The sequence below is a fragment of the Euleptes europaea genome, chromosome 21 (genome assembly GCF_029931775.1).
Source record: "Euleptes europaea isolate rEulEur1 chromosome 21, rEulEur1.hap1, whole genome shotgun sequence".
NCBI classification, from domain to species: domain Eukaryota; kingdom Metazoa; phylum Chordata; class Lepidosauria; order Squamata; family Sphaerodactylidae; genus Euleptes; species Euleptes europaea.
The window spans coordinates 12,736,414-12,761,667 of NC_079332.1; the positions used below are offsets into that span (position 1 = coordinate 12,736,414).

Below are 25,254 nucleotides of genomic sequence, written 5' to 3' on the forward strand. Positions count from 1 at the left end.
GCCATCACCACATCCTGAGTCCCAAAGCGGCTTATGATCGTCTTCCCTTCCTCTCCCCACAACAGACACCTTCAGAGGTAGGTGGGGCTGAGAGAGTTCGGAGAGAACTGTGACTAGCCCAAGGACACCTTGCTGGCTTCATGGGGAGGAGTGGGGAATCAAGATTGGAGTCCAGTTCTCCAGATTAGAGTCCGCCGCTCTTAACGACTACACCATTGGTTAAGCCCCGCCCCTGTAGCCATACGTCAAAGGTCACGGGAGTGGCAGAGCCATCCAAAGCAGAGTGACCTACTTTCAAAACCTGATCTCAGGAGAGTGCAAGTCTGCACAGGACTGCGCTTTTCATCTTAAACCAGGACTTGACAAATCCCAGGCACCAGGTCACCCTGGCGCCTAGAAATTTCACGCCAAAGCCTAGCATTTTTTCACGGGAGCGATGGTGAAAAAATAGGGTCAGACGCATTCCCTGACAGCAGAAGTATGAGCCTGGCTCCTAAATCTTTGGAGGTGGCTTCTAGAGCCGGAGAAATGAACCCGACCTTCTCCATGGGGAGCTGGATGGAGGCTTTGCAGTCAGAGAACTCGGCCGTGATGCTGGGCCCCTGGATCTCGGTCACGATGTACTGCAGCTTCTGGGACTCCTTCAACATCTTTCTGTTGCTTCCCCCGAACTTGCCGAGGACACGGTAAGCGACGTGGGAAATGGTCTCAGCGGGGTTGCGCAGGGTTCGCCACAAGGCCTTCGAGGGAGAGAATTGAGAGGAAAATGAGCAGAATTTCCACCCGATCCCAGTGGAAAGTCAGCCCAGAAATGTTTTCAATAGATAACGATCAAAAAATACATAATCATGAGAGTGAATGATCGAATACATAGTGTATACAATATTATAAATCAGAATAGCGTAAGGGGAGGGGCTGTGGCTCAGTTTGTAGAGCACCTGCTTGGCACGCAGAATGTCCCAGGTTCAACCCCCAGCATCTCCAGTTAAAGGGGCCAGGCAGGTAGGTGATGTGAAAGACCTCTGCCTGAGACCCTGGAGAGCCGCTGCCGGCCTGAGCAATACTGACTTTGATGGACCAAGGGTATGGTTCAATTTTCTAACAGTTAGAGCGGTTCCTCAGTGGAACAGGCTTCCTCAGGAGGTGGTAAGCTCTCCTTCCATAGAGGTTTTTAAGAAGAGGTTAGATGGCCATCTGTCAGCAATGCTGATTCTGACCTTAGGCAGATGATGAGAGGGACGGCATCTTGGCCATCTTCTGGTCATTGGGGGTGTGGGGTGGAAGGTAGTTGTGAATTGCCTGCATTGTGCAGGGGGTTGGACTTGATGACCCTGGTGGTCCCTTCCAACTCTATGATTATATGGATATAAGGCAGCTTTGTATGCTCAAGCAGAAGGTCCCATGTTCAGTCTCTGGCATCTCCAGTTAAAAAGGACCAGGCAAGTAGGTGATGTGAAAGACCTCTGCCTGAGACCCTGGAGAGCAGCTGCCAGTCTGAGTAGACAATACTGACTTTGATGGACCATGGATTCAGTCTAAGGCAGCTTCAATATAGGGAAGACTACAAGACGAAAACAAAAATTTGTACATTCGCCCAATTAAAGCTTGTTTGGGCATACTTTCAGTTTTTTATGTTTGTATCATGTTGTTCTTGTTTGTTATGTATTGTACGTTTGTTCGTATTTCAATGGTTCAGGAAATATTTTTTAAAAAAATACATAAATAAATAAAGATCAATAAAATCTGCCGACGCCGAAGGAGGAAAGCGTCCCCAAGGGCGGACGGGCCTTCCTCTCCGTTTTAATGCTGCAGACTCAGAGTTTGCGAGACCACTTTTTATTAAGGAATTTATATTTAAGAATGTTTGTAATTATAAAAGACTCGCTCTAGCGCACTTTGCGGTGCAGGATATACCAGACAAAAAAATACCTGCATCAGTTCCGCCCGCACGGGCTGGATGTGGTCGTACAGGAAGTCCGGCTGCAGGTTGTCCACACACAGCTCCAGGGTCCGCAAGCCCTGGCTCACCAGCGTCTGAGAACCGTTCAGGGCCGACACCAGGGGGTCCATCAGCATCGGCAGGTATGGAAGCAGGGAACTCAGCCGGACCGGGACTGTGAGGCAGAGCTCCACAAACAGGTCCTTCATGTGCTGCTTGTGCAAGCCGCTCTGCAGCATGTTCAGGCCTGGAAAAGGTGTCAAAATAAAGCCCCCCCCCCAAATTCAAGTTGACATTCTTTAAGCATCTTTAAAATGCTTTTCGCCCTGACCTCAGTGGCCCAGGCTAGCCTGATCTCATCAGATCTCAGAAGCTAAGCAGGGTCAGCCCTGGTTAGTCCTTGGATGGGAGACCACCAAGTCCAGGGTTGCTACTTAGAGGCAGGCAATGGCCAACCACCTCTGTTCATCTCTGCCCTGACCTGTTTGGCATGTGCTTTGGGATCTGTCCATGGTGCTGTCCCATGATGTAATTTCAGAGGCCCACCGTTTGTGGACTCCTGACCCGGATAGCCCAGGTTAGCCCGATCTCATCAGATCTCGGAAGCTAAGCAAGTTCAGCCCTCATTGGTACTTGGATGGGAGACCACCAAGGAAATCCAGGGTTGCTGTGCAGAGGCACGCAATGGCCAACCACCTCTGCTCATCTCTTGCCATGACTTGGATGGCCTATGTTGGCCCCAGCTCAACAGATCTTAGAAGCTAAGCAAGGTCAGCCAAGGTTAGTACTAGGACGGGAGACCACCAAGGAAGTCCAGAGTCACTGTTCAGAGGCAGGCAATGGCAAACCATCTCTGCTTGTCTCTGCCATGACCTAGATGGCCCAGGCTAGCCCAATCTCATCAGATCTCAGAAGCTAAGCAGGGTCAGCCATGGTTAGTACTTGGATGGGAGACCACCAAGGAAGTCCAGGGTTGCTACGCAAAGGCAGGCAATGACAAACTGCCTCTGTTCGACTCTTGCCGTCACCTTGATGGCCCAGGCTAGCTCGATCTCATCAGATGTTAGAAGCTAAGCAGGGTCGGCCATGTTTAGCACCTGAATGGGAGACCAGCAAGGACGTCCAGGGTCACCACACAGAGGAAGGCAAAGGCAAACCACGTTTGTTGTCTGTGCCCTGACCTGAATGGCCCAGGCTAGCCTGATCTCATCAGATCTCAGAAGCTAAGCAGCGTCAACCCTGGTTAGTACTTGGATGGGAGACCACCAAGGAAATTCAGGGTTGCCATGCAGAGGCAGGCAATGGCCAACCACCTCTGTTCATCACTTGCCATGACTTGGATGGCCTATGCTAGCCCGATCTCATGAGATCTCAGAAGCTAAGCCCTGGTTAGTACTTGGATGGGAGACCACCAAGGAAGCCTAGGGTCGCTACGCAGAGGAAGGCAATGGCAAACCACCTCTGTTTATCTCATCAGATGTCAGAAGCTAAGCAGGGTCAGCCCTGGTCGGCACTTGGATGGGAGGCCACCAAGGAAGTCCAGGGTTGCTACACAGAGGAAGCCAAAGGCAAACCACCTCTATATTGTCGAAGGCTTTCACGGTCAGAGTTCATTGGTTCTTGTAGGTTATCCGGGCTGTGTAACCGTGGTCTTGGAATTTTCTTTCCTGACGTTTCGCCAGCAACTGTGGCAGGCATCTTCAGAGTAGTAACACTGAAGTGAGAGACACTGTCCTTCAGTGTTACTACTCTGAAGATGCCTGCCACAGTTGCTGGCGAAACGTCAGGAAAGAAAATTCCAAGACCACGGTTACACAGCCCGGATAACCTACAAGAACCAGCAAACCACCTCTGTTTACTTCTTGCCCCGGATGGCCCAGGCTAGCCGAATCTGGTGAACTGGATTCACGTCCGGAGACAAACAGCACACCAAGGGGGGGGTTGGTTCTGACCTTGCAGCAGGTTTGGTAGCAAGGGCAGAAATTCCTGGTACAGGAGATCGTGGCTCCCCCCGCCAATCGACCGGAAGAGCGCCCGGAGGAGCAGGAAGTAGTTGTAGGGCTCCTTCGCCGTCTGGGCGAGCTCCATGGAGCTGTTCACGATTTTGTGCAAGTGCGGCTGTAAAAAAAAAAATCAGACATCGGGAAGATTTAAGAGGCGAACTCCTGTCTTGTCAGCCGGCATGGTGCGGTGGTTAAAACCTGCCCCATAACATCAATAAATAAGGATCAGCATGTGTCAGATTCTATTCCTTGGCTCCATCACTGACCAAAAGGGAGACTGCAGCCAAGAAATCAGAAGGAGACTGAGACTGGGAAGGGCGGCGATTAAGGAGCTAGAAAAGATTCTGAAGTGTGAGGATGTGTCACTGGCCACCAAGATCAGGTTAGTTCATGCCATCGTATTCCCTATCACTATGTATGGGTGTGAAAGCTGGACAGTGAAGAAAGGAAGAAAGTAGATTCTTCTGAAATGTGGTGTTGGAGGCGAGTGTTACGGATACCCTGGGCCGCCAAAAAAACAAATCAGTGGGTTTTAGATCAAATCAAGCCTGAACTGACCCTATAAGCTAAAATGACTAAACTGAGGCTGTAGAACTTTGGACATATTATGAGAAGACAAGAGTCACTGGAAAAGACAATCATGCTAGGAAAAGCTGAAGGCAGCAGGAAGAGGAATACCCAACAAGAGATGGATGGACTCTATAAAGGAAGCCACGGCCCTCAATTTGCAAGACCTGAGCAAAGCTGTTAAGGATAGGACATTTTGGAAGACGTTGATTCATAGGGTCGCCATGAGTAGGAAGCAACTTGACGGCACTTGACACGCACATGTATCGGATGGCACACTTCATTGTGACATAGTCACCTCCCTTTGTTGGCTCCGCCTCCTGTGGCAGCCATTTTGCAGTTGTGCCCACCCCCCTGCGGCAGAATTCTGAAGGCACCCGCAAGCTCAAAAAGGCGGAGGACCCCTACCATAACTTATCAGGCTTTGGCTCAAAACACAGTCTACTTTCTGGACGGAGAAGACCGCATGGGTCCGGGTCAAACCGCAACACCCCAAACAGCCCCGTTCAAGGTTCAGACATCCTCACTGATATAGAAGAAATTTAAAAGTCTTGAGCGAGCTTGAGCAAAAAGAGAGAGCAAAATAGGAGTGCACAAACTGGCTCATCGTGGGTACGAACTCTGAAATAATTCTGGATTATATTAATGTCTAAAGGGGACAGGCCTTGCTCTGCAGTCCCTGTGAACGGCTCCCATCATTCAAATGGAACTGTCGACTCAAGGCCGCGCCATCAGTTCCTGAGAATCAAATAATTTAACATGTGTGGGGGCGGCGACGGAACTATATCGCACCATTCAAATTGGATTTGCTGGTTTACGAAATGAAAAGCGACCTCCGCTCCAGCAGCGGGACAATGACCGGGATGCAGTGGCCAATGCCCGGGTGTTTGTTGATAAGGCAGTTGGTGTGCATCATGACTAGTATCCATTTTGATTAGTAGCCATGGATATCCCTCCCCTCCGTGAACATGTCTACTCCCGTCTTCAAGCCTTCCAAGTCGGCAGCCATCACCGCATCTTATTCCACAAGATGGGATCACAGAAGTACACCACATTTCTCTGAATGCAATCGCCCCCTCAAAACAACCACTGCCGGCTCCGTGCACAGACACCGAATCCACATGGCACGGCCATTTATTTTCGCCCGCTCACCGCTTTTTTACCTTCAGCATTTGTTCGTTTTCTGCGGCGAAGAGGGAGACGGAGCCGAAGACCAGCTTGAACAGTTTGAGGTAGAGGTTCGACAGCTCCACGTTGGAGCCCATTTCGGGCAAGCGGTCCAGAAGGTACTCCACCAGGATCGTGGCGAACAGAGCCGAGGTCGTCGGGTTGGCGAGGAAGGAGTTGGCAACGATCTGTTGAGAGACCACAATTAAAAGGAGCCCCCGCTCACCCGAAAAGAAAAAGGTTAGATTAATTGCATCGGCCGTTGTTAATGTGAAATTATTCTCCAGCAGTCTGTTAACGTTGTGAGTTTTGTTTCACCAATCTCCCTCCACCCCCCACCCCCCTCAGTTAAGAACGTAAGACAAGCCCTGCTGGATCAGACCAGTGGTCCATCTAGTCCCGCATCCTGCCTCTCACAGTGGCCAACCAGTTCCTCTGGAGGGCCAACAACAGGGTATAGAGGCCGAGGCATTCCCCTGGTCAGAACCTCAGAAGAGCCCTGCTGGGTCAGACCGGTGATCCATCTAGTCCAGCATCCTGTCTCACACAGTGGACAACCACTTCCTCTGAAGGACCAGCACCAGGGCACAGGGGTCGAGGCCTTCCCCTGATGTTTCTTCAACAGAGGAAGCTGCTCCATGTCTCCAGTATCTGATCACTAGAGGATTTGATCATCCTCTAAACATGGATGTTTCATGTAACAATCTGAGCATAAAGGCCGAGGCCTTCCCCTGAGAAGAACATCAGAAAAGCCCTGCTGGATCAGATCAGTGGTCCACCTAGACCAGCATCCTGACTCACACAGTGGCCAACCAATTCCTCTGGAGGGCCAACAACGGGGCACAGAAGCCAAAGCCTTTTTAAGAACATGAGAAGATCCCTGCTGGATCAGGCCAGTGGGGATCCATCTAGTCCAGCATCCCATCTCACACAGTGGCCAACCAGCTCTTCTGGAGGGCAAACAACAGGGCTATAGAGGCCAAGCCCTTCGTAAGAACATAAAAAGAGCCCTTATGGATCAGATCAATGATCCATCCAGCCCAGCATCCTGTCTCCCCCAACAGGGCCAAGGCCTTCCCCGGAGAAGAACACAAGAGCCCTGCTGGGTCAGACCCATGGTTCACCTAGTCCAGCATCCCGTCTCGCACGGTGGCCAACCAGTTGCTCTGGAGGTCCAACAACAGGGCATAGAGGCTGAGGCCTTCCCCTGATGCTGCGTCCAGGCACTGGGATTCAGAGGGTGACTGACTCTGAACATGGAGGTTCGCTTTTGCCAATATGGCTACTAGCCATTGATAGAGCTCTGCTCCACAAATCTGTCCAACCCCCTTTTAAAGTGATCTGTGCCTGTGGCCATCACGACAGCCTTGTTTCTAAGCAATAAACCACACATCAGAAAGTAAAAAAGGTAAAGGTCCCCTGTGCAAGTACCGGGTCATTCCTGACCCATGGGGTGACGTCACATCCCAACGTTTCCTAGGCAGACTTTGTTGACAGGGTGGTTTGCCAGTGCCTTCCCCAGTCATCTTCCCTTTACCCCCAGCGAGCTGGGTACTCATTTTACCGACCTCAGGAGGATGGAAGGCTGAGTCAACCTTGATCTGGCTACCGGAAACCGACTTCCGTTGGGATTGAACTCAGATCGCGAGCAGAGCTTGGACTGCAGTACTGCAGCTTACCACCCTGCACCACGGGGCTCCTACATCAGAAAAGGGCCTCTTAAAAACCCATTCCCGCTTTCTACTGTTGATAGGAGGTATATCAATTCTATTGGAGTAAATAAAAAAAAAAAAACTTGCACCGTTCCGATCCTAGAGCATTAAACCAAATTCAAAGTCCACCTGGCCCGTGTAAGCGGGGGCGGCGTCACAAATTCCAACCAAGAAAACCTCACAGATGAACCGAAGCCTTTACCGTCAAGTGCACAAAACATGCTACCTGAAGGGCATAGTTCTTCGAGATCCTTTCGACCATGTACGGCACCGTCGTCTGGAAGATCTCCTTAAAAGTCAATGGGTTCATCATGGTGAAGACCCCGGCAAAGTGCTCCAGCACCTCCTTCTCCTCTTTCATCCGGACCGTCTGGCAGTTGGCCACCCGGATATACGTCTGCCCGTTCCCAGCTATCTGGACCTGTGGGCGACAAAAAGACATTCTGCGTCAATTCGATGCTTGCCTCCGTCGCGTTGGCTTTCCGACGGTTTCAAAAAGCGTCTGAAGGGAAAGCGCCTGAAGGCACAGGAAAACGTGTAAGGAGGAAAAAGGAAGAAGATGCACAGGTAACTGCAACAGGGATTAGGAAGCAACCTCACACACACACGGCAAATTCCCCAGGTTGAGGAGGAAAGAAGGAAAGGGAGCCAACGGGAAATGAAGACCTATAAAATCTTAGAGTTGGAAGGGGCCACCAGGGTCATCTAGTCCAACCCCCTGCACAATGCAGGAAATTCACAACTACCTCCCCCCACACACACCCAGTGTCCCCTAATCTATGCCCAGAAGATGGCCACGTGCCCTCCCTCTCATGATCTGCCTAATGTCATCGAATCAGCATTGCTGACAGATGGCCATCTAGCCTCTTCTTAAAAACCTCCAGGGAAGGAAAGCTTGCCACCTCCCGAGGAAGCCTGTTCCTCTGAGGAACCGCTCCAACTGTTAGAAAGTTCTTCCTCAAGTCTAGACGGAAACTCTTTTGATTTAATTTCAACCTGTTGTTTCCGGTCCGACCTTCTGGGGCAACAGAAAACAATTCGGCACCCTCCTCTTTATGACAGCCCTTCAAGTAGAACAAGCTGGAACATGTCCAGAGGAGGGCAACAAAGATGGTGAGGGGTCTGGAGACCAAGTCCTATGAGGAAAGGTTGAAGGAGCTGGGTATGTTTAGCCTGAAGAGGAGAAGACTGAGAAGGGATATGATAACACTCTTCAAGTACTTGAAGGGCTGTGACATCTATATGGGGGTGCCTTGGATCGGCGATCGTGCCAGACTGCACCACAGTTAGGAACGCCAATTATTAAGAATCAAACCTGTTCGTTGAGGGTCCCATAACTAGACACCATGAGATGAGTGTTAAAGACTTACATATTCAATTCTGGCTCATCGGGTGAATGGGAGATAAAATGCCCCAAAAACTCGTCAGGTTTGTATGTCTGAACTAAGGGGGTTGGATTAGATGACCCTGGAGGTGGGCAGTATAGCTTCATTGTTTATCTTGGGGAGTTTGTTTGTTCTGGCTCTTCCAGGGAGAAGAGGAGCCTGGGAAAATAAATGGGGCACAGAAACTCCTTTCCTCGGAGCGAGGCTAAAGGGTCACCCCACCTCCTCACAATCATACAAAAAATCATAACACCGGTCAAGTTCCATACCTGATAAATATCCAAAGCCTGCATCGCGTACTTGACCAGTTTGATATAAATCTGCGTCTCTTTCGGCTGTAGCTGCTTGTTTGGAATGAACTGAGCTTCTAAAACGAAGGGGGGGAAGGGGAATGGAAAGCAAAAATTACTTTTTAACGGCAAAGCACATGCACCTTTACGTGCCCGCCCCACGATTAATGATCACGCCATTCACACAAATTATTGGAAAACTTCTACAACTCCAGAAATGGCTGAATGGATTAACAAATTATTCGATTTTGCTCTGATGTCAAAATTAGCACCATTGATGAAAATGAATTCAATAGATGACTTTAAGTTGAATTGGCAGCCATTATATGGCACACACATATGACAAATATTCATGCGCCTTTTGTTTTTTAGGGTGCAGAGGAGCAGAACGCTAACTCAATAACTAGCATTCGAAGTTCGCGGTTTTAGTTCAACTGATATAGAAATGCTCATGTATGGATTCTATGGTAATAGTAACTACCTGATTACTAAGTATTGATTAAGCGCTTCCAATCTTTTTGCACTTCATTGTGTAATTTAGAAGAACGACAAATTAATAACTTGGATCGGAAAGCAACAATTTAAGTTTAAAATTGATGAAGAGTGCATGTACGCATTATTACATTAAAGCTTGGGCACAGACAGATTTCTTTCTTTGATTTCCCCCCATTCTTTCTTCCCTTATTTTCTTTCTTTCTGTACCCCTATATATAAAAATAAAAATTCACCTTGATTAAGCAAAGGCTTATCAATGTTGAGAGGCAAGAACTTAGAAGTTTAGCTTCTGGCAGATGCTCACCATTACAATGGGGGCTATCTCTCCCGGAGTATTTCTCCTGACTTACTATTCCCCACCTTCGGAGAGCTTATATGCTAGCCCGTTTTAATGTTCTCCCTTGTGCCATTCTGTTTGAGAGATATAAGAAAATTCCATACTCTGACAGAGTGTGTAATTGTGTTATGGGAGAGATAGAAAGTACTGACCATATTCTTTTGTACTGTCCTTTTGACTGCTGCACTTTTAAACCCTATTTTATCAAACTATGCTAACCAAGCTGATGACAGTAAGATGAACTTGTTGTTTTTCTTCCCGCAGTCCTGAGATCATCGAATCTGCAGCCAAATGTTTTGATGATGTAATTAAGAGATGAGGTAAAATGATGCACAGTAGCTAGTTTTATTCTTACTGACTGTACTTAGTTTGCCAATAAAGGTATTGAAATTGATGTTAGTGCGTGGCTGGGGAGACCTGGGTTCAAATCCTCATTTACCCATAGAGCTCACTGGATGGCTTTGAACCAGACAATTTCTCCAGCCTAGTCTAATTTCATTGTTGTGAATGTAAAAAATAAAAATTGTAATTTAAAAAAAATAGATCGCGCCGTTCAACGCTGCGTCATATTACCGCCTGGCGCCTTGCAAGAGGTAATGCCCCACGTGATTGTCTTGACTCCGCAGACCAGGGTCTTCACCAGGCTCCGGCAATCGGTGACTTGGAACGTCTGCTTGTCCTCCTTCTCTTTCTCCCCCTGCTTCTCGAACACGGGCCCCGCTGCCGAGGCCACGGGAGTGGTGGGCGCGGGGGACGGGACGGGGGCCGTGCCGCCGCCAGCCGGGACTCCTGGCAAAGCGCCTTCCACCGCCCCCAGTTCGGACTGCGGCTTGCACTTCTTGAAAATGACGGACAGCTGGTAGCGGGCAATGGTGTGGAATTTGAGGACAAACACCTGGAGGGGGAGGAGAAGGAAAGAAAGGGAATTGCAGCCAGAACAAACAAACTCCCCAAGATACACAATGAAGCTATACTGGCCACCTCCAAGGTCATCTAGTCCAACCCCCTGCACAATGCATGAAATTTACAACTACACCGCGCTACCTCCAGCATCCTCATCAGGATGTCTCTGCCGTTGCCGTTCTCCTGCTCGCTCTTGGAGCGGATACAGTCCACCAGGTTCAGCAGGAGCTTGCACGACATGGTCTGGATGCTGCTGGGCAGGGACTCGTCGTCAATATTCTTGGCGAAGAGCTGGACGGCGAGGGAGAGGTCGTTGAGCGGCAGGTGCTGGCGGACGTGATGCACCAGGTCTGCCAGCGTGCTGTAGGCGAGAGGCCTGGGGGCCCAAGCAAAAAAAAGAGGGGGGAAAGAAGAGCATCAGCTGCGCCGAATGGTGTATTTCTGGCTTGGTTCGAGAAGTTATGGTTTTGAAAGATCGGCCCAGGTTCAACGGCAACGCATGGGCCTGAGCAAAGAAATTCCACTCTCCCACTGCATGCGAGGGCTTAAACCAGGGGTTCCCAATGGGGTGCGACACCTTTTCCAGCGCCCACAAAGTGTTTTTGCGAAGTGTGTGGGGCTCAGGGAGGGCTGTCGCCCAGCAAGACTGCAAGAATCGCAGAGTTGGAAGGGACCACCAGGGTCATCTAGTCCAACCCCCTGCACAATGCAGGAAATTCACAACTACCTCCCCACCACACCCCTAGTGACCCCCTACTCCACGTCCAGAAGATGACCAAGATGCGTTCCCTCTCATCATCTGCTTAAGGTCATAGAATCAGCATTGCTGACAGATGGCCATCTAACCTCTTCTTGAAAACCTCCAGGGAAGGAGCGCTTACCACCTCCCAAGGAAGCCTGTTCCACTGGGGAACGGCTCTAACTGTTAGAAAATTCTTCCTAATGTCTAGATGGAAACTCTTTGGATTTAATTTCAACCCGTATTTAGATCAATTCAAGAGTCTGAATAAAATAAAATTAGCAGTGCCCCTACCCACGGCATATTTATGATAAGTGCTTGAGTGCAGGAAGATGGTGTCTACTCCTCAGCAAATGACAACTTCAGAATTATATCCACTATGGGGGAAAAACCTCTCCCGCTATTACAATCATAGAATCATAGAGTTGGAAGGGACCACCAGGGTCATCTACTCCAACCCCCTGCACAATGCAGGACATTCACAACTACCTCCCCCCCCACACACACACCCCAGTGACCCCTACTCCAGGCCCAGAAGGTGGCCAAGGTGCCCTCCCTCTCATGATCTGCTTAAGGTCATAGAATCAACATTGCTGACAGATGGCCATCTAGCCTCTGCTTCAAAACCTCCAGGGAAGGAGAGCTCACCACCTCCCGAGGAAGCCTGTTCCACCGAGGAACCGCTCTAAGTGTTAGAAATTTCTTTCTGATTGATTAGATTGGCTGCGCAGCACAAGGATCGACGATGCCACGGACGTCGTTTTGTGGCTGGCTCTGCCTCCCGCGGTGGCCATTTTGCAGCTGCCGTTTTGCTGCTGCGCCCACCGTGCTGTGGGGAGGGGCTGCGGCTCAGTGGTAGAGCATCTGCTTGGCATGCAGCAGGTCCCAGGTTCTATCCCCAGCATCCCCAGTTAAAGGGACCAGGCAAGTAGGTGATGTTTGAGACCTCTGCCTAAGACCCTGGAGAGCCGCTGCCAGTCTGAGTAGACAATACTGACTTTGATGGACCAATGGTCTGATTCAGTATAAGGCAGCTTCATGTGTCAAAACTCCAAAGGTGCCCGCAGGCTCAAAAAGTTTGGGGGACCCCTGGCTTGACCCATTAGAAGCACGTCCGCGACCTGCTTTTACGGCACACGGATTAACAGCGCCTCCCAAGAAAGGACAGGCGCGGCCCTCTGCCAAGGCTCTGAAAAAAAGAGATCTTGGATCTTGACGCACCCGTTAAATACCCCGACAGACCTATGCCATCCTACTCTGGCAAGGGGCCCAGTCCCAAAAACGATGTCGTTACACACCTCAGAGTTTCCCGTGCAGTGTATCCCACACCTATGAGTATAGATTCATCGAACAATCTGTCCATGCACGGAATAAATTCTGGATTTAAAAAAAAAAAGGAAAAAGGAAAGTTAGAGAACTTGGTCGTAATGGAAGGCAAAGGAAAACCACGGCACCCAATATAATAGGCATGCTCCTCTGATCCTGGAGAGAATAGGTATGCATCATGACTAGTATCCGTTCTGACGAGTACCCATGGATAGCCCTCTCCTCCATGAACATGTCCACTCCCCTCTTAAAGCCTTCCAAGATAGTAGCCATCACCACATAAAAACATCAGAAAGGCCATGCTGGATCAGACCAAGGACCATCGAGTCCAGCAGTCTGTTCACACAGCGGCCAACCAGGTGCCTCTAGGAAGCCCACAAGCAAGACGACTGCAGCAGCAGCATCCTGCCTGTGTTCCACAGCACCTAATATCAAAGGCATGCTCCTCTGATCCTGGAGAGAAGAGGTATGTATCATGACTAGTAGCCATGTTGACTAGTAGCCATGGACAGCCCTCTCCTCCATGAACATGTCACTCCCCTCCTCAAGCCTTCCGAGTTGGCAGCCAGATTGGCACCAGCAATCTGCATGCGATTCCTTAGCCAGTTCTTCCAATTCCCAACTTTGTTTTTCAAAGAGAAATGTAAACGTTGCGTACGGCTCCTCAGGTCCGTGGTGAGAATGTGTTTGGCGGCGATGAGAAGTTCTTTCCTCAGGTGAGCCGTCTCTGCCGGACAGTTGGACAGCAGCTGCAACATTCCCTTCACCATCTGCTGAGAATACTTGGCCACCAGCTCCTGGCCAGGACACAAATAACATTCAAATTAGGTAGATAGAGAAGGTAGAATTAGATAGACAGAATTAGACTAGACAGAAAATAGATAGATAGATCTTATCTAAAAGATAAAATAGATAGATAGAATTAGATAGAATTTGGATGTTGGAAGCGTAACTGTAGATCTCTGAATTTTATATGGAACTGGTAAATTGACCGCAATAAAATATACAATACAGATAGATAGAATAAGACAGAGTGAATAGATAGAATTAGATTAGATAGATTAGATAGACAAAACATTTAGATTAGATAGATGGAATTAGATTAGGTTAGATAGACAGACAGACAGACAGACGATTAATTTACAATTCCTGCGAATTGATGAACTGATAGGGGAGTGATCCACCTAAATGTAAGTTACCAATCTCACCATCTTTCCCTGGACGAAGCTCTGGCACTATGAGCTACACTCCCCACTGACAATATCTCCTTGTTGCCCCGTCACTCCTCAGGGTGGCTAGGACAGTTCCAGATGACTGGTGTGTTGTTGTTGTTTTTGGGGGGGGAACAGTCCCAAGTCCCAAACGCTACAAAACCGTGTCCCATTGGGAGGTTAAAAGCTGAGGCTCGCAGCTGACCCGCCCCCCAGTCCCTCCGAGGGCAGCAGTCTCCAGGGGTGTACCGCCTGCCAACTGCAAGCCCTACCAGCCTTGCCCACTTGCCGGGAACATGGGACGTGTGCCCCATTTGAGAACGGCGCTCAGAAAAGCCACAGGCAGCATGTCAGCGAGCCACATGGGGCTCCTGAGCCACTGAGTGAGCATCACTGATGTAGGGAGGGAGAGAAGAAAAAAGGGGGGCGCACCAGCTTCCCTCTATTCCACCCTTTCGGCACACCACAAATTCCCAGAGGAACCACACACACACACTCCGGTTGAATCGTCCGCAATTCGCAGAAGACGTCTACATCAACTTTTACACCTTTCTCCGCACTCGGACCATTTAAGGCCCGAGACGAACGCAGTATCAACTCGAAACATCACCTTAAAGAACCACCACTGAAAACTCCCGCGCCTCACCTGATATATCCTTATGATGTAAGCCAAGAACGACAACGTCTTGATCTGCGCGGCGATGAAGTCGGCGTAGAGTTCCTTGTTGTATAGTTTGTGCTGCCTGAAAATGGGACATATAAGGAATCAGACCCTTGGTCCTTCGAGGTCAGTATTGTCTACTCAGACTGGCAGCGGCTCTCCAGGGTCTCAGGCGGAGGTCTTTCCCATCTTCTACAACCTGATATTTTTACCTGGAGTTGCCGGGGATTGAACCTGGGACCTTCTGCATGCCAAGCGGATGCTCTACCGCTGGGCCACAACTCCATGTGGCTTCACAACTTGGTCTCTCTCTTTTTTTAAAAAGTAATCAAACCCAAAAAGCCTGCCACGTTGGTTGTGTCATGAAACACGAGGCTTAGCTGATTCTCCCATCAGGAGAGGGGAGAGAGAGAGACAGACAGAGAGACAGAGAGAGAGACAGAGAGAGAGAGAGCGCACGCAAAAGGAAAGCACGGCTTTCCCAAAGGTATTTTGTCTTGTAACTTTACCTTGCCTGCGTGGACACCTGAATAATAATCGTGTTCATGATCAAAGGCACAAATTCAGCCACCACATTGTGAATGTTCAGCTTGTAAAGCTGGAAGACACAAAAAACGAACCCCGATATAAACGACTCCAGGTCATTCGTCTCCGTTCTAAGCAGCAGGACACACCGCAAGACTTTTAAAGTTATCTTGCCCTCCAGATAAACGTGGTGTTCTGTTGGAGGAGACCGAGGAGGGACTGCAATTCATAGAATCATAGAGTTGGAAGGGACCACCAGGGTCATCTAGTCCAACGCCCTGCACAATACAGGAAATTCACAACTGCCTCCCCCCACACCCCCAGTGACCAGTGACCCCTACTCCAGGCCCAGAAGATGGCCAAGATGCCCTCCCTCTCATCATCTGCTTAAGGTCATAGAATCAGCATTGCTGGCAGATGGCCATCTAGCCTCTGCTTAAAAACCTCCAGGGAAGGAGAGATTACCACCTCCCGAGGAAGCCTGTTCCACTGAGGAACCGCTCTGTTAGAAAATTCTTCCTAATGTCTAGATCACTGGTTCCCAACCGGGGGTCCGTGGACCCCCAGGGGTCCGTGAGAACTAAATTAAGGTCCGCAAAACAAAGTTATAAACCCATAATAAATTAATATTTTCAATTAAAAGTTCTCTATTATAAAAATATATTCAAATATTATTCTAAGTTTAATGTTTAGCAGTTATGGTTAAAGTTTATTTTCAAATTCTCAGAATTTTTATTTTGAACCTTGGGGTTCCTGCACCGAACAAAAAAGTCCTAGTGGTCCTTGGTCAAAAAAAGGTTGGGAACCACTGGTCTAGATGGAGAACATTCTTCCTAATGTCTAGAAAATTCTTCCTAATGTCTTCCCTGGGAGTAAGCCCTCAGAATAACATGGGACTTTCTTCTGAATAGAACTGCTCAGGCGCACCCCCTTAGATGTAAGGACGCTCCCAGTCCCCATACTTACCTGATACATCAGGACGACAATGATCGGCAGCTCGGCCAACACTTTCAGGGAGAGAGAACCTCTGGGAATTATGGAATGCTGTGAAAGAAAAATTAAGAATGCCGATTCTGTTTCAGAAGTATTATGTAGAGAGCCTTTCCCCCTACCCCACTTGAGGAAGCTCCTTCCCAGAGTCTGCCGATGGTGTTCCCACTCAAATACACACCCGTTTGAGCTCGTACAAAACTCCCACCCATATCCTGCAGAGGGAGGGGAAGCCTGCTCGACTTTACAAGCCGAGTATCTATGACACGCACTGTTCTCGTTTCGCCATCATCCCGTTCCGGATTTACTTTCACGACGATGGTGGTGATCATGCCGACCATTTCCGGGGTCGGGACCGTGTTCTCCGGCACCACCTGCGGGTTCTCGAAGTATCGATTCTACATCAAGAAGCAGGAGAGACTTAAGTACTGCCTACGCTTCTCCTGCACCGTCCTAAGCAGAGTTACACCACTTGGGAGTTCAATGAATTCAACAGGGAAGGGTGTAATTCTGCTGAGGACGGCACTTCTACATCTCAGCAGCATTCACACGTTTTTTTAACCTTTCTCCAGTAGTTGTAAAAGGCATGCGAGTTACAACAATTTATGCACCGCTTCTCTCTCCCAAAACGGCTGCAGACGAGCAACAGAAAACCATATAAAATATTGTGGAACGGCGGTATCAGAACAAAATTAGCAGCGTTGAACAAATGACAAAATAAGAGGAGAGGGAAAGGGGCTCGTTTGGTGGGCATACGAGACAGGGCCTTTTGGGTGGCAGCCCCTCAATCCTGGAACAAACGCTCGGGGAGGTGCGCCTGACCCCTTTCACTCTCAATCTTTAGGAGGCAGTAGAGAACGGTTTTATTTAGGATTGTATTTGATTACATTACTAGCGGAGCTAAACTGTGGGGCATTCGTTCACTGAGACCCTCTCCCCAAACCCATGCGCAGTTATAAAGAAAAGGAGTTTAAATGTTTTTTTGCTAGCAATTCTTTGAAATGCAAGGTTTATAAAAATATATATACAAAAGAAATTCTTTGAAATGCAAGGTTTTAGGTTTTTGGCAACGTCACAAAGAAACGCAATATGATATTTTGTGGTCTAGGACTGCAATAAATAAATTATTATTATTAATTTAAACACCAGAGGAAGGCCTACCACTACTTTCGGAAGCTCCTTGTAAATCTGTTTCACGAAATCCAAGAAATGATGAATCTGAGAGAAAAGGGGAAAGGGAAAAATGTATCGGTCGGAAAGCAGGGAGCCATCACGTCGGAAGATCTTTTCACAAGCAGTGTCCCAAAGATGGAGAAATGCCCCATCGGGCAAGAGCTGAAGGGCAATTTCAAGCAACCCCAAAGGGGTCTGGTGCACCCCAGTGGATTTTTTGACATTTCACCTTAGAAGAGCTAAACGTACGACAGTTGGAAATTTCAGATTTTGGAACTAGACAAAAAAGGGGAGGGCTGAAAATATACAGGGTGGTACAATAGCATCACCTCGTTTGGTTTTATGCTTAAAAGATTTACCTCCTGGGTGATAGGTGGCCGGAACTGTTTGTGCAGTTCTATGATTATCCGCAGACAAATCAGTACGTTTTCCTCGTTTTCAGTCTAGAACCGGGGGGGGGGGGGGAAGAGGAGAGAGAACACAAGATTTATTAGATCAGGACTGAATTCCTAACTACCAATAACAATCGCGCTAATCAGATTATTTCGTGCCTCTAGTAGGAAAAGTTTGTTTTCAACTCCGTTCAGCCTGGAGGGGGAGACTCTCGCATGGAACGGGATGGGAGGCTGGTTGTCCGTGGCCCCAGAAAGCAAAACTGGATCTAACCAGCTCAACCGAGGGATTCATTTCAGCATCTGGAGAAACTTCATAATGGTAAGAAGTGGTTCGACAATGGAACCCGTTGCATCGAGGAGTGGGGTGGCTAGATTGGAATCCAGCACCACCTTAGAGACCAACTCGACTTTCGGGGTTACGAGTTTTCGAGAGTCAAAACTCCCCTCGTCAGATACAAAGGGATATATATCAACGGCAGCCATAAAGAAGCGCGGAAGAGCCCCAAAACATCGCAATGATGTTTAATCAATGGCCCTCCGCTCCAGTTACCTTTCCCGCAATGCAGTTGCAATTGCAGGGAAATCTACATCCACAGTAATTCTTAAAATACAGCAAAGATTTAGTGCCTTAAAGTTCAGTACCTCTAGAAATCTGAACATCACAGATAGGATGTTTTTGGTGTGCGGACGAAGGTGTTCATTTGTGGGTATTCTATGGATTATCTCCAGAACTAATTTTCTCAGTTGCTAGGGAGACAAAAAAATATGGTTGTGAAACTCTGCACATTAATTTTATATTTGTGTTTAAACTGTGCAGTTAAATTGATGTCGGCTGATCTCTGGACCATAACAGACGTCGATAGATCAGCCAAGAAGTTTAATTGTGTACCTGTGCTGGTTTTTCTTGCAAGAACTGAACTTCTCCATCCTGAAGAAAAGTCAGAAATCGAGGGATGATGTGTTCTAGGAATGTGGAATACTGAGGGGATGACGTCACATTCTATAAAGAGGGAGAAAGAAACAGCTTTTGAGGCAACAAAGACCTTCTTCCTGCACGTTGATTCAAGAAATTTCTCACTCGACTACTCTCCTTTTCAAAAGCTTACAAAAAAGAGGCCAACACGAGAACAAACTGGATTAAACTGAGATGAAATAAGCAGGAGCACTTAAAAGAAGAGAGAAAAGCACATCATCCAAAGCAGTTACAGCCTTCCGTGTCCACAGGCTTCAAAGGTGGAACTCAACGTAGGACTTTCTGCATGCCACTGAGCCACAGCCCTTCCGGGGACCGCCCAACAGGGGTGACAATACTTAGCTCAGACAAACGGCAGGTACCTCAAAGTTTTCACTGACTTCTTGCATCATCTTCAACTTGGTTTCATCCGCTACAGAAGAAAAGGAAAAAAATTAAAAAAAAAGACACCCAACAAGTAAAAACGTTCAGGAAACAGTTCATTTGATCCAAAGAAGCAATCAGATCTTATCAGTTTTGGCTCTCACCACCCGAAATTTGTGTTTACGAATCACCGCTTCTCAGTCACGCAGGCCAGATTTCTCAGTCACGCATTTTCACACAAGCACGCACGCACACGCACACACAAACACAAAGGGAGGGTTTGTAGGGCTCGAGAAAATAACGCTCATCATTTTGCTTCTTCGTAAAAACGGGGCTCAGGGCGATCTCCGAGCTTACCAACGCAGAAATCGTACCCTTCTGTGCAAAGTGTGGCTCGAAAGCTCCAAGTCGTCCTGGGGAACATACACCCACTCCACCTCCAGAATATGAATGGAAGACTATACGTGGATACTACAACCTGCATAAGCTCACCACTTAGTCCTGGTCAAATTGGCATAACAGGAAATTTGAGCTGACTGCGGAAAGGCTGTACGTTATATTTTGAATTAATTTTGAAAGATGTTATTTGACTTGTGGTTTGAGGGTGTACAACCCAGAACAATATCTGTGACGCAGAACACTACCTGTTGGATTAGCTTGTTGTCTATTTGTTTGGGCCTATCACTGTATTTACTGTGATGCGTCATCTGAAAGTTTTCTGTTTCAATTATAAATGTAAACAGCTGAAGTCGAAGCTGTATATAATTTGGAACTGTCCCTGGTGAATTAGCAACCTGAATATGGGTAATTTCGTTTAAAGAATCATAGAGTTGGAAGGGACCGCCAGGGTCATCCAGTCCACCCCCCTGCCCAATGCAGGAATTTCACAACTACCTCCCCCACACACACCCAGTGACCTCTACTCCATGCCCAAAGGATGGCCAAGATGCCCTCCCTCTCATGACCTGCCTAAGGTCATAGAATCAGCATTGCTGACAGATGGCCATCTAGCCTCTTCTTAAAAACCTCCAGGGAAGGAGAGCCCACCACCTCCCAAGGAAGCCTGTCCACTGAGGAACTGCTCTGCTAGAAAATTCTTCCTAATGTCTAGATCGAAACTCTTTTGATTTAATTTCAACCCATTGGTTCTGGTCCAACCCTCTGGGGCAACAGAAAACAACTCAGCACCATTCTCTCTATGACAGCCCCTCAAATACTTGAACATGGTTATCATATCCCCTCTCAGTCTTCTGCTCTTCAGGCTAAACATACCCAGCTCCTTCTTCCTATTCTCACAGGACTTGGTCTCCAGACCCCTCACCATCTTAGTTGACCTCCTCTGGACACGTTCCAGCTTGTCTACATCTTTCTTAAATTGTGGTGCCCAAAACTGAACACAATTAGAGATTAGTTAGAGATCATTAACAAGTTATACTCCTTGACAGAGGTTCCTCCACTAACCCATGGCTAACAAAAACCAGGTTTCCCCTTCACCAGGACTTGCAAATGCTGTGGGTCAGTAGGAAACTCTGAGTAGCAACAGCCACGCTTTGGCGTCTGTGCAGATGACCAACGCGGGAAGCAGGCGAGTGCGCGCCCCCCAAGACTGATTCCCACTTTTCAAGCCAGAGTTCACAACGACCCGGCGGTTTTATTTATCATGAATAAACCGAATTTAACGTTGCAACCGTAGGTCATAACATAACGTCACAGAAACATCTAAAACAGACACAAGCAAGAGCGTACCGTAAATAAATAACATTAAAAGTACCAAAACACAAATATAAATGGTAAATCCCATCCACTGTTTAAAATATGCCCCAGTACTCAATCTGGGTTAAAACTTAAGGCTGTGGTTTAAATAAAAAGCTTATTAAGTAGAGGATATGAACTTCTTCCTAATTTTAACAGACAAAAACATAAAAATAGCCATTTAAAAAGTAACATAAGGAGTGAACATAAGAAAGGCCCTGCTGGATCAGACCGAGGCCCATCAAGTCCAGCAGTCTGATCACACAGTGGCCAACCAGGTGCCTCTAGGAAACCCACAAGCAAGACGACTGCAGCAGCACCATCCTGCCTGTGTTCCACAGCACCTCATATAATAGGCCTGCTCCTCTGATACTGGAGATAATAGGTATGCGTCATGACTAGTATCTGTTTTTACTAGTAACCATGGAGACCCCTCTCCTCCATGAACCTGTCCACTCCCCTCTTTAAGCCTTCTAAGATGGTAGCCATCACTACATAAGAACATAAGAAAAGCCCTGCTGGATCAGACCAAGGCCCATCAAGTCCAGCAGTCTGTTCACACAGTAGCCAACCAGGTGCCTCTAGGAAGTCACAAACAAGACAACTGCAGCAGCACCATCCTGCCTGTGTTCCACAGCATCTAATATAATAAGCAGCCATGGATAGCCCTCTCCTCCATGAATGTGTCCACTCCTCTCTTCAAGCCTTCCAAGATGGTAGCCATCACTACATAAGAACATAAGGCAGGCCATGATGGACCAGACCAAGGCCCATCAAGTCTGTTCACACAGTGGCCCACCAGGTGCCTCTAGGAAGCCCTCAAGCAAGATGATTGCAGCAGCATTATCCTGCCTGTCTTCCAATGCACCTAATATAATAGGCCTGCTCCTATGATCCTGGGGAGAATAGGTATGCATCATGTCTAGTATCCATTTTGATTAGTAGCCATGGCTAGCCATGGATTTTCTCCTCTCCTCCATGAGCATGTCCCCTCCCCTCTTCAAGCCTTCCAAGTTGGCAGCCATCACCACATCCTGGGGCAGGGAGTTCCACAATTCAACATGGCAGCTGCCAGTAAAAAAGTAGCACACTCCCCATCCAATTGTTTATTGCGTTTACACACCACCTTTCTCCCCAAAAGGGACCCAAAGCAATTTACGGCACAATCCTATGCAGAGTTACTCCAGTCTAAGCCCATTGAAATGAATGAGCTTAGGCTAGAGTAACTCTCTGTAAGATTGCACTGCCAACATCCTCCTCCTCACAACAGCCCTGCGAGGTAGATGAGGCTGAGAGCGTGTGACTGTCCCAAGGTCACCCAGCAAGCTTCTACGGCGCAGCGGGGACTGGAACTAGGAAGTACCCTTGTACCGTTATGGCTGTAGCAGGCCAAGGCCAATAACCCAACCCCAGACACCAAGATAACACCCCAAAACAAACTTACGCGTATTGACATCTGTCAGAGCCGCCACGAACTGGAGGTATTTTTTCATTAAGGTGGTTTGGTCAACCACCGTGGGCCCTTGCGTTGAAACGAACGCCATTTCTCTTTGGAATCTGGCTGCCACTCACAATAAACAGGCTAGAGATCACAAATATTGGCCCACCTGCCCAAAAAAAAGAAAAAAAACTTGGAACATAGGATGATTTCAAGAAAAAAAGAGTTGGCTTTTATACCCCGCTTTCTTCTACCTTTGAGTCTCAAAGAGGCTTACAATCGCCTTCCTTTCCTCTCCCCACAACAGACACCTTGTGAGGTGGGTGGGGCTGAGAGTTCGGAGAGAACTGTGACTAGCCCAAGGTCAGCAGGCTTCACGTGGAGGAGCGGGGAATCAAACCCGCTTCTCCAGATTTGAGTCCACCACTCAGGTGGAGGAGTGGGGAATCGAACCCAGTTCACCAGATTAGTGTCCGCCGCTCTTAACCACCACACCACGCTGGCTAGCACACACAGAGATCCTAAAATCGTTTTAGATCCACATCCCTCACCTACCTGCCCTTCACATGTGCATCAAGAAACATACACACACGCCCTCACTTAGGACCCACCTGGACATTATCCCCCCACCCCCCGCATCCTCTGGATAATCTCTCGGGAAACCTCAAGGACAGGGGCTTCCTTTACAGGGCCAGTTCTGAAAATAAGCTGTCCCCTAGAGAACGGGGGGGGGGGGGGAGAGAGAAAAGAGTGGCAGGGATTTAATTCCATAGTAGAGTTGGAAGGGTCATCTAGTCCAACCCCCTGCACAATGCAGGAAATTCACAACTACCTCCCCCCCACAAACACATACCCCAGTGGCCCCTGTTCCATGCCCAGAAGATGGCCAAACATAATCCTCTAGGATCCCTGGCCAATCTGGGCTGGAGGGAAATTGCTTCCTGACCCCCGAAGTGGCAATCCTTGGCATGCAAGAAAGGGCCATGAGAGCCAAGCACTAAGGCAACCCTTCCTGCCCTCCCGTGATCATTTTTATAACGAATGTTTATAATGAATACATCCTATATAAAAATCTTTGAATCAATAAAAAATTAAAAAATTATTAGGTGTATGCCTTCAGTATTAAGTATAATTAAGTATAGTTGACTTCCCCACTGACTTCCTCCCTCCATTCAAATATCTGGTGTCTCCTTTGTATTAATGTTTTTTCTAATCCTTGTAAGTCATTATTTTAACGTTATACTTTCCCCTTATTTAATACATTTCGAGAAGCAATAATAACAGAGTATTAATAATAAAGAGTAAAAAAAAGAAGAAAATCAACAGTTTTGCATTTAAACCTCAACGAGGAAAAAAAATCAGAAAAAAAATAAATAAAATAAAAATAAAAATAGCAGGACGCTCCCCTTCCCTCCCCTCTTTATACCTTTAAACCCTTTATATCCCCTCCCCACTGCAAAGCAAGGATGCACTAAGCCCCGCCCCTTGACCACGCCCCCAACCCAGGCTTCCTGCAGGCGACCCTGGGGGGCCACGTGCAAGCCACGCCCCCTCGTTAGCATAGCCCCGCCCCCCGGGTCCCTTCTCGTTACCATAGGCCCCGCCCCTCCCGCTTTTTCCTCGCCGCAAAGGTGGAAAGGGGGGGGTCCGGCCAAGCCACGCCTCCTTTTGGGTCCCCCTCCCCCGTTTCGCCCCCCGGCCGGGTCCTTCTGGGCCCCCTCACCTGCCCAGGCCGCTCCGGCCCCCTCATGGCCGCCTTCGCCGCTTCCCCGGCCCCGCGGCGGAGGCGACGGCGCAGCGCGTCGCGTTACTTCCGGCCGCCGCTCCCGCCCCGCGCGGCCGACTTCCGGTCGCGCTGCGCCGCTCTCGGAACGCGTCCCGCCATAGAGAGGGGCCGGGATGGAGCGGCCCTAGGGGGAGGGCGGAGGGGAGCTTCCGGTTGTCCCGGAAGTGCGGGCCCTGGGCCGGCTCTAGGCGGCTTCCTCTCGATGCTCTCTCAGGACCCGGTCCAGTTTTTCCAGTGCTCTCCTCGCGAGGAGCGTTAATGTTGCTGGGGGGGCGGAATGCAATCCCACGCCTGCAGCTTTGGGGGAGGATCTGGATCTGAAACCCTTGCAATTGAATGGGAAACATTTTCCCCATTAAAATGTCAATGGATAATTTGATTTTTTTTAATTTTTATTTAAAAAGGTAGTGCAAAAAGGCAAATGCATCATGCACAAGCGGGGTTTAATAAAATTTAATAAAAATTTATATTAAAAAAAAAAGATAGGGGAGGAACACACCCCCCACTTTCTTTTTTTAAAAAATATAAATTTTTATTAAATTTTTAACAAAATATACAAAATAAAAAGATAACACTCAAAAAAAACTATTAACAGAAAAGTTATCTAATCAAAAAGAAGAAGAAAAGAAAAAAAATACAATGATATTAAAAGAAAAAAGGGGGAAAAAGTTGTAGAAGGGTATTTATACATCATATAAGATACAATCATAATTAATCACAATATCCAATAATACCCTTTTTCCCCACACCCACCCAAAAAGTGACCCATCACCCGACTTCCGAAGAAGTGTCTGAAAACATTTTCCCCATTAAAATGTCAATGGATAATTTGATTTTTTTAAAAAAATTATTTAAAAAGGTAGCGCCAAAAGGCAAATGCATCATGCACAAGCGGGGTGTGTGTGGGGGGGGTGTTCCTCCCCACTTTCCATGCCCCATTTAGATCACGCTCCCACAAGACTGATTTTGCAGCACGAGTAGGGTTGCCAACCTCCAGGTACTAGTTATGAGGGAAAAAAACACATATGCTATAATAAATTAGTACATATGAACAGATAGCACTAGGCTCAATAGTATATGCAAATTACAACTTTATATAAACACGATAATAACTAATACGCAGT

At 48.0% G+C, this 25,254-nt stretch overlaps 1 protein-coding gene across 1 annotated transcript in view; it reads right to left on the reverse strand.

The window, feature by feature from the left end:
* The window catches only part of TRRAP (transformation/transcription domain associated protein), a 109,527-nt gene extending 87,077 nt beyond the window's left edge, over window positions 1–22,450 (reverse strand). The window contains exons 1-20 of the mRNA XM_056866151.1: window positions 22,351–22,450; window positions 19,154–19,203; window positions 18,708–18,818; window positions 18,461–18,565; window positions 17,783–17,866; window positions 17,412–17,468; window positions 16,523–16,648; window positions 16,227–16,304; window positions 15,245–15,333; window positions 14,721–14,817; window positions 13,522–13,660; window positions 12,836–12,914; window positions 10,940–11,174; window positions 10,469–10,790; window positions 9,043–9,140; window positions 7,615–7,809; window positions 5,673–5,864; window positions 3,892–4,057; window positions 1,930–2,186; window positions 540–740 (exon numbers count right to left, since the gene is read on the reverse strand). Of these exons, the coding sequence (XP_056722129.1) occupies window positions 540–740; window positions 1,930–2,186; window positions 3,892–4,057; window positions 5,673–5,864; window positions 7,615–7,809; window positions 9,043–9,140; window positions 10,469–10,790; window positions 10,940–11,174; window positions 12,836–12,914; window positions 13,522–13,660; window positions 14,721–14,817; window positions 15,245–15,333; window positions 16,227–16,304; window positions 16,523–16,648; window positions 17,412–17,468; window positions 17,783–17,866; window positions 18,461–18,565; window positions 18,708–18,818; window positions 19,154–19,203; window positions 22,351–22,450 (2,781 nt within the window). The remainder of the gene's footprint in view (window positions 1–539; window positions 741–1,929; window positions 2,187–3,891; window positions 4,058–5,672; window positions 5,865–7,614; window positions 7,810–9,042; window positions 9,141–10,468; window positions 10,791–10,939; window positions 11,175–12,835; window positions 12,915–13,521; window positions 13,661–14,720; window positions 14,818–15,244; window positions 15,334–16,226; window positions 16,305–16,522; window positions 16,649–17,411; window positions 17,469–17,782; window positions 17,867–18,460; window positions 18,566–18,707; window positions 18,819–19,153; window positions 19,204–22,350) is intronic.
* Window positions 22,451–25,254: the final 2,804 nt, after the last annotated feature.